This window comes from Curcuma longa, unplaced genomic scaffold (assembly GCF_044706935.1).
Source record: "Curcuma longa cultivar G26 ecotype Majalengka, Jawa Barat unplaced genomic scaffold, ITB_CL_G26_1.1 contig_27831, whole genome shotgun sequence".
Lineage (NCBI taxonomy): Eukaryota > Viridiplantae > Streptophyta > Magnoliopsida > Zingiberales > Zingiberaceae > Curcuma > Curcuma longa.
Window position 1 is genome coordinate 1 of NW_027433535.1, and position 8,932 is coordinate 8,932.

Below are 8,932 nucleotides of genomic sequence, written 5' to 3' on the forward strand. Positions count from 1 at the left end.
ATATTAAGAGCAATGAGTTTTTTCAACTCGATTCAAGCATGAGAAATAATATCAAAATCTCATTATTATGGCCACGACGATCATATTCACTGACCGCCACCATAAAAAAGTTCATTAATGTGTCGAAACCAAGACCATTTTATAAAAGTACTCATTTGCTAGTTTCTCAAATATCAATTTACAATAAGAATTCAATACTAACATAGATTAAGATAAAATATTTCTCAAATAAAAAAAGATTATTTTATAACATACCAAATATCAATTTATAATAGACAAACAATAATAGAGCTCAAGTTGATAGTTTCTTTTTCTTTCACACAATAATAACATATCTCATATACAATATACATAATATTCTCAGTTAAATGCATGCTTAAATAATGTTTAACATCTTGTCTTGTAATTTTTTTTTCATTTTTTAACTTCTTGTTTGAATAGGGACGATAAGATGATCTAAAATTCACTTTCAATTTTTTCTTTCTCTATTCAACGTCTATGAATTTGGACAAAATAATTTATTTCATAAAGTAAATGCTCAAGTTCCATTTGTATTTCTTTATACAACTGGTTGACTTCTTACTATCTTGATTTCAAGCCTCTTGCTTAGATCCATTCATTATCTTTAATCTTTTGTAAGAAGATATAAATATTCTATAAATAGTATTTAAAGAGATTCTTGTTAATTCATAAGAAAAAGGAATAGTTCCTTAAACACACACAAGTTAGTGCATGACACTCATGCCAGAGGAATATCTCCAACCAACATCAAGTAGCCATCTTTTATCTTTGTAAGTGATGACATATTCATATCCATTGTAACTTTTTTTCTTAATACTTCTCTTACTAGAGATGTGAGAATTAATAATTTGTAACAATAATTATTGAGAAATACAAATATCAGTTTGTGATGATAGTAGTAATTAAGTCATGCTTCCTTTTCTAGGGAAAATTATTTGAACATGTTATCCAAGGCCTCCCTGAGTTTTTTATACCCCTTGTAAATCTTAAGATCAATCTTCCTTAAGTAAGGAGCTTCATCCATGCTAACCTTCACAAACAATCAAGTGGTGTCCACCTCCATCTCTGTCTTTAGTTGTCTTTAGTTGTGCCTTGATACTTCATTAAACAACTACTAGTAAAAAAATAGAACCACCTTCAAACACACAAAGTTCACATTTTTTATCTGAAATTAAAAATTTACTTCGCCACCAAGAACACATAGATACTCCTATGAACGAAGACACCCTTTGGTGAAGAATTGACGAAGTCAGTCTCATCCTTTAGAAGCGATCATTTTCTGCCCCTCGCGATCGACTTCTCCGACGCATCAGAGCCCGACAAACCAAGTCACAATCTGGTGTCCTTGATGTAACTCACCATGACTTCCATGTCGTTCACTTTCTTTCAAATCTCGATCAGAAAAACCACTGATTCCCAGAGCCTACTATGAATCGATCAAAAACCCTAGCATTGATCTTAAACTGTCGCCAACTTACCGTATCTCTTTGTGTCGTTGGGTGTAAGCAAGGGGGATGATGGAGGAAACTCGTTACGGAGATGAAGGAAAATGGCTGAGAAATTAAATTTTTTTAATGAAAAAAATAAAGTGCTTCGAAGTTTTTTTTTTTGGTTCGGATGAACAATAAAAAAGAAAAGGGATATTATGGAAAAGAGATACGAGATTGGGTCAATGCGAAATTGGACTACGTATTTGGGATAATACGCAAAATTAAGTATGCGGTTTGATAAAATATCATTTTAATTTTCTTTTTGGAAACAATAATATATTATCTGTAAAAATTTGATTTAATTTTCGATAATTGTTAAATTTTATTTCTGAAAAGAGAAAATAGAAACAGAAAATTGGACAAGTGGGCTAATTTGCGTTTTGGGGCCTAGCATGGGCTTTAATTTGGACGTAACAGGCGTTTATAGGCCTGGACCAATGTAGTTCTGGTCCGCAACCGGTTAACTCGAATTCGAATCGGCTTAGTTCGGCCGAGCCGCGCCGGTTCCCTCGGGGAAAGAAGGATCTCAAACCCATCTTCCGCATTCCCGATCTCCTCGACGACACCCCTCCGGCGAGATCCTATTGTGGCTTCAGTCTTCTTGCTGTAATTGAGGTATGTGTCCTTGGAAATGGCTTGATCTCCAGGTTTTATGTTGTTTTGGGGTTCGATTTATATTCCCTTACTTCGAATTTGTTTTTGTTGTGGCGGCTAGTTTAGTTGTACTCATCCACTGAAGTTGTTTTCCTCTGAAATATCTGATTTTTTTTAGGCCTTGGATTGGATATTTGGTTATGTTTACATGCTTCATGTGTGCTTACTTCCTCGCGTGAAATTTTATTATCAATGAGTTTATAAAATTGAAGGAAACTTTTTTTTTCAGTAGAGAATGATCTCGAAACTGCTTTATTGTTCAGGTTTTGGAGTACAGCTTCTTGTTATGGCCAGTACAGCATGCTTCATTATCGTCAGTAGAAATGACATTCCAATTTACGAAGCTGAAGTTGGCTCTGCAGCCAAGGTATTATCTTTCACTTTCATCGTTCATTTCATATTCCTCTTTTTCACTACTCCACTGTTCTTTGATAACAATGTACTTGGACAAATAATTTTCCTCATGGCGCTACTGATAGAAAAGTCTATTACTTCATAGCATTTTCCTCATGTAGCATTCATAAAAGATGCAGCTGCCTTCCAGGTCGTGTGTGCATGATGTAGAATATGTATTTGAGCATTGGCCTTATCACTTCAGTGTGTGTGTGTGTGTGGTGTGTGTGTGTGTTTTCTTTGGATCATCTCCTCCACGTTTGTACATCTGTACATTTACTGTTTATTGTGCTTAGTTATGTAGATATTAGTGGACATTTCTCTTCAAGCCTTCCAATCATAAAAGAAAATTGAAAATTTAGTTGTTCGGATTAACTAGTTCATTACATGTTCCTCACTCTGGTTTAAATTTCACCAAAAATTTCCTGAGTCATCTTGATTTGAGGTTTAGCCCAAATCCAATTTTAGTTGGGTAGGAGTGATTGATGACAATGATCCTTGTCAATCCAACACTTCATGCATAATAATTATGCAAGACTTCCATTTTGACACTCGAAGTGCATCTGTCTCTCTTATGCTGGTCCTTCTTTTCTCACACAGAGAATCTGTTTTACTGTTATATCAAATTTTTTATTATTTTTTGACAATATTTGTATAAGTTGACTCATGTTGGTGCTAATTAGAGGCACAACTGACATAATTTTCTTCCCTGTCATGATATTTTCTTGGGAATTTAATGGTTTTGGAGTCTGGAAGTAGTATAATAATAATAATTATTATTATTATAATTTGTATATGGCAGAAAGAAGAAGCTTCTCAGCAGCATCAGTTTATTTTACATGCAGCCTTGGATATTGTCGAAGATCTTGCATGGACCACAAATGCTATGTGAGTCTCTGTAATGATGCTTTCTAGTTGCTGTTTTTGTATTGATTGAACTGATGATTACACTCTTCCATAATGGCCTAGGCTTCATGCTTCTCTTATATGCCTGCAGGTTCTTGAAGGCAGTGGATAAGTTCAATGATCTTAGTGTGTCTGTATATGTTACAGCTGGTCATATCCTAGTGACAGTTCTTTGAAATAATACTATTAATAGACAATTTGATAGAAATCTTAAATCGGTTTAGAAATGACAAAGAAAAATGCATAAAGTTTCTTAATTCAATTGTCGGCTGCCAACATTCACTGATATCAGTATTGTTCAAAATTTGTTTTTCCATTTATTATCACAATTGCAAATGTTGAAGATATTATTTTGCAAAATCAAGATCAGAAAGCTTTTTATTGTGGATATGTGCCCTATAGGCTATGTTATCAATATATTAGGGTTTTCTTGTCATTTTGTGTCCTTTAACCAACTTCATACACACTAGATTTATGTTACTACATGATTCTCGTAATGAGGATGGAATAAAGAGCTTCTTCCAAGAGGTCCAGGAGCTCTACATAAAGGTAAGATTTTTTTTGGGTATATTTTTAGTGTCTCTTTCTGCTTAAATTAATGTTGCTCTTTTTAAGATGGGCACACTACGGATAATTCATATCTGTTAATCATCATTAGGAACAGTGTGTTTTTCGTAAAATTGCCAGTTCTCATGTTCACCAGTAGGAAGCCCTAGCTGTGATATATGGTCATACACCAATGATGAGAGAGACTTCACACAACGGTATAGATGATCTTATGTAGTTGACTAACAATACATTTAGGTAGAAGTTGCCTTGACTTTGCTCAATGACTATGGATAGAAGCATTTGAAGCCTCTCAATGAGATAGACTTCACTTCGCCATAGTTGATCTGGATGAGTGTTTTGTTAGTAGATTGGACGGTTGAGTGCCTCTTGATAAAGCATTTTCCAGAGGAGGTGCTGCATCTGGCAGCCTATGAGGATCACGTAGAGTGCCTCAGCAGGTTTGCAATGCTACAAATGATCTTAATTAGCAGGAAATGAATCATCAGTTCACTTTACGAATATGAACATGCTGGATTCATATAATTAGGATCGGTTTCTTTTGCTTGTCTTGTATTATGCTTCACACTATGCTGATCTAATACAAATTATACAAGATTTAAGAAAGTACTAATCAGGTTTCTTTCTACTCCACATGAACAGATCCTACTGAACCCGCTTTACCTTCCTGGCTCGCGCATTGCGTCATCGCACTTTGATACCAAAGTTCGTGCTCTTGCAAGAAAGTATCTATGAACATGGTGAAATTCCTGGTCGACGAATGTGTTGCTCCTTAAACACAGGATCGTAGGCACTGTTTGATCTGGCTTAATTCCTTCTCTCCCTTTGCTGTTAGAATACATGGGAGATGGCATTTTATTCTGCATTTCTTTCACAGAATTGATCGACACTGCTTTGTGTAGAGCTCATTGTGGGATTGAATCATTGAATATTAATGACAATGATTTCAGATAATTTTCAGTTTTTTAGGAAAAATAAATTCGTGGCATGAGCAAGGAAATTTTTGCGCGCTATGAATATAGTACGAATAAGATGCTGGCAAATAAAATTAGTAGCAGAAAAAATAGACATAATTTTAGAAAATCAAAAAACAAGCTTCAAAAACGCTACAGGAAGGGCTTGAACCTTCGGCCTTGTGGTTAACAGCCACACGCTCTAACCAACTGAGCTACTCCAGCAAGTATGAGGATTCAAAAAATATAAAATTTAATTATTTTATAAATTAAAACTAAATTCGAGATTTTCAAATTGAAAAGATCACAATAAATAACGGCCGATATATCATCGCAGCACAACCCGTTTCTTTCTTTTCCGAGAAGCAACGATATTTGCCATAGAAGCCTCGCCGTTGATTCGAGAATAGTATGAATAGATGATGACAAATAAAATAAGTAGCAGAAAAATTAGAGATAATATTAGAAAATACAAAAAACACTTCCCACGCTAGAGGAAGGGCTTGAACCTTCGACCTTGTGGTTAACAGCCACACGCTCTAACCAACTGAGCTACTCCAGCAGCTCTAATAATAGTAAATTGTTCTATGTTTAAGACGATATTTTCGATTTGAAAAGATCACAATAAATAACGGCCGATATATCATCGCAGCACCGATATCTGCCGTAAAGCCTCGCCGTTGATTCGAGCGTGTTTCTGCGGTAGCTTTCTCTCCGCCAGCGCCTCCGTCGCATTCCTCTTCGTCGCTATAGAGGAAGATGAACGGCGGGCCGTCTGGGCTTCGTAAGCGGGATGTCCCCCACGATCTCGATTCGATTTAGAAGATAATTCGATTCCTGTCTTTCAATGCCTCCTCCGATCCGTTTCTATTCCTACAGACAATGCTCCAGTGACGAATGCAATCGTGATCGAGACCCCTTTCCTGACGGTTCTGTCTGGTCTCCAAGGTCGTTCGTTCTCTCATGCTCGGATTATCGTATCAGGTTTTACCCTTTTTTCTTGCAGAAATCCTGTGCATCTCTATCAGAAATTTTTCGTCTTGCCATTCTGTTCTTGAATTTGAAAATAAATTTAGGACTTTCGATCGCGTTGTGATCGGCTTCAGGAAATCAGTGTCAGATTGCTAGAGGATGTTTATATGCTTTTTATATGGCGATAGCCGTTTGTCGGAGTTATACAGGATTTTGGTAGAGAGGTTAGTTTTATGTAGATCATCAGAAAATGAGGTCAAATTTTTGCTTGCTTTCTCCATCACTATTAGGAGAATATATAGTTCAGAGAGTATTGAGAACTTTTTGATGCTGTGTGGAGAATAACTTGATCAGATTGGTGTGTTCCCTTTGTTGTCATACTGTAGAGGTTTAGATTCCCACAGTGGGTTAACCTTAAAAGGAATTACGTTATATTTTGCATGTTCTTTTTCGAGTATGTTTATGTTTGTCGTAATATTGTTAGCGGCAATGGATAGCGCAAGCTATAGGACGTACTTAAATTTTATATTTCTCAAATGATACATTTGTTTCCCATTTTATCCCTTCCGTCCACAACTGACCTCATCCTCATTTTCCCAAGCATCTCATTTTCTCAAGCATTTGAGCCGCATTACAAAAAATATTTCTTTGATTCAGATCCATGTAACTTTGACATTCTCTCTACTCGAGGAAAGTAAATATTTTCTCTATGAAGAAAGCAAATATTATTTCTCTCAGTCCGCTGAAAGCAATCTCTCTCTCTCGTCGTCGAAAATTTCAGAAATCGAAACCCTACACACAAGTCATCTTGTTTTCCTCTCAGTTCGCTGCAAGTGAGTTTGGAGTTTTACTTTATCATCTTGTGTCCCGATGTTAACGTTGGTCATCTCCCTCCTCTCTTATGGTAAACTATACTCAATGGCACAAGAAGGTGTTTCAACCTGTCGATCTCGATCATCTCCAAAGGTATATATGTATCTGATTTCTAATGTAGTTCTCATCTCTTGCACATATTTAGGGTTTGTCTTTCACGCATTAACTTGTATTCTTTGATTTTGTATTGGGTTTGGGGTTCCGCTGTTTCTAACAACCACACTGTTTAGAATTTATGGTATGTAAATCCATTGATGAGTTTTGATCAAATTCATTGTATTTCAAAAATCAGCACCATTGTGATGTTACAATTCAATAATCAGCATCAGGGTGATATTGGATTTCAAAGAACATCACTACCCTATAGAGCAATTCTCAGGTATTCAGAATAAAGTAATTTTGGATTTCAAGGACTAGCACTACTGTGCTACTGTTAAAAAACCAACACCAGGGTGGTGTTGGATTTCAAAGAACATCACTACCTTGAAGAGTAATTCTCGGGTATTTAGAACAAGATGGTTCTGAATTTCAAGACCTAATATCAATGGTGTTGGATTTCAAAAACCAACACCACTATGGTATTGTTGTTCAAAAACCAACGCCAAAGTATGTTGGATTTTAAAGAACAACACCATCCTAAAGAGCAATTCTTGAGTATTCAGAACAAAGTGATGCTGATTTTCATATTGCAGCACTACAGTGTTTTCATATTGCACCTTGAGAATATAGTGTTTTATCAATGCCAAAATCTTATAACTACTGTTTGTGCATTTGGACTGTGAGAAGTTTGTTTTTTCATCTTAATAATTTATATTTTTAAAAATTATAGACATCATTTGATGTTGGTTAGAAACTCTAATGACAATGTTTTATATCACTTTAATGGGTATTTTAGTGCTCCAACAATGAAAGGAAATCCTTGTAGTTCTGTTCGTTTATATGAAACACAAAGCAATCATTAAACACTCTCCTTTTGTTTTAAGTTTGGTATGCACATAATATCTCATATTAAAAAATTATTTATTTTAGATTTTCAAGAATCCCAATTGCTTTCACTAAAAGAGATATGTCTCTGTTATTTGGTATTATAGACAGTGATGCTTCCATTCCTATACACTCAACTAATATATTGGGTGACATCTTTTTTGCTCACTTCTATAATAAAAAATAATATATATGTAATACTCAATATTATGAAGCAGACATGGTTTTTGGAGCATGTCCTAATCCAGAAACCATATAATATTGAAGGAGCACAAATAAATAAGTGGAGGTATACTCCTTCACATATTAGTAAGGTGCGAGTTTTATTGGACCAAGTCTCACATGAAGAGATAAATAAATATCAAAGACTGCCACCTAACTTTCTTTCATTTGCAATTTCAAAATAATTTTTTCTACTTTGATAGGTTATTATTTAACTAGTCCCTACCCCTTTTGAAAATATATTGGTTGAGAACCTCCATTACCTTGATGATACTCCACATCCATTAAAGACATCACCATTACTTGTTATAGAAGTCATATGCCCAAGTGATAGTGAATGCCCTAAATGCATTATAGAACTCAATCATGGAACTAACAATGGAGAACATGTAGCTAAATGAAAAGGTGAAAGAATTACTTGAAATAATAAAAAAATCAAGGCATCCAGCCTGAATCAAGCGACTCTATAGTGGATCCTCATCCTGAACCAGTAGCTTCTAGAACCATGACTAGAAGAGGACGTGACCGAACTTGCTATGATTACAGAGATACTCCTATTAGTAGTCTTATCTGGTGCAAGCTTTTACTTCAGAAGAAGAGAAACAAGATACAAATCTATGAGCCTTCTGAGTACATCATAGGAGGAGTAGAAACTATTGTGGATAAGGGAAAAGAAAAAATTGATATGGATGATATGCAAAAGGAGAGATATTATCTCAATTTTTGAAGGCAATTCTGAAACTTTTTAAACACTTTTGAGCACTATTGGAAATGCTTCTAGATGGTAAATGAGGGCAATTCTGAAACTTTTTAAACACCTTTGTTCTGATGTCGTTCCTTTATTATACAACTAATTTCCTAGGCCGGTTGTCGACACTCTTGGGTGTTGTAAGCATA

The 8,932-nt window shown here is 35.3% G+C and overlaps 1 protein-coding gene and 2 non-coding genes across 4 annotated transcripts; 1 reads left to right on the top strand and 2 right to left on the bottom strand.

Annotated features, from left to right (window-relative positions):
- The first annotated feature begins 2,020 nt into the window (after positions 1 to 2,020).
- LOC141819116 (uncharacterized) lies at positions 2,021 to 4,947 on the top strand. 2 transcript variants are annotated; one of them, XM_074706478.1, is made up of 6 exons: positions 2,021 to 2,126; positions 2,429 to 2,532; positions 3,361 to 3,446; positions 3,556 to 3,616; positions 3,927 to 4,013; positions 4,674 to 4,947. In XM_074706478.1, the coding sequence occupies exons 2-6, from the start codon at positions 2,452 to 2,454 to the stop codon at positions 4,764 to 4,766; spliced, it is 408 nt and encodes a 135-aa protein (XP_074562579.1). In that variant the 5' UTR covers positions 2,021 to 2,126; positions 2,429 to 2,451; the 3' UTR covers positions 4,767 to 4,947. The 2 variants fall into 2 exon arrangements, with proteins under 2 accessions (XP_074562579.1, XP_074562580.1); XM_074706479.1 differs by lacking the exon at positions 3,556 to 3,616 and having other exon boundaries at positions 3,935 to 4,013.
- A 188-nt stretch (positions 4,948 to 5,135) lies between these two features.
- Positions 5,136 to 5,209, bottom strand: TRNAN-GUU (transfer RNA asparagine (anticodon GUU)). The gene has a single exon. It is a non-coding gene; the product is annotated as a tRNA-Asn (tRNA).
- Positions 5,210 to 5,472: 263 nt separating this feature from the next.
- On the bottom strand, positions 5,473 to 5,546 carry TRNAN-GUU (transfer RNA asparagine (anticodon GUU)). The gene has a single exon. It is a non-coding gene; the product is annotated as a tRNA-Asn (tRNA).
- Between the last annotated feature and the right edge of the window lie 3,386 nt (positions 5,547 to 8,932).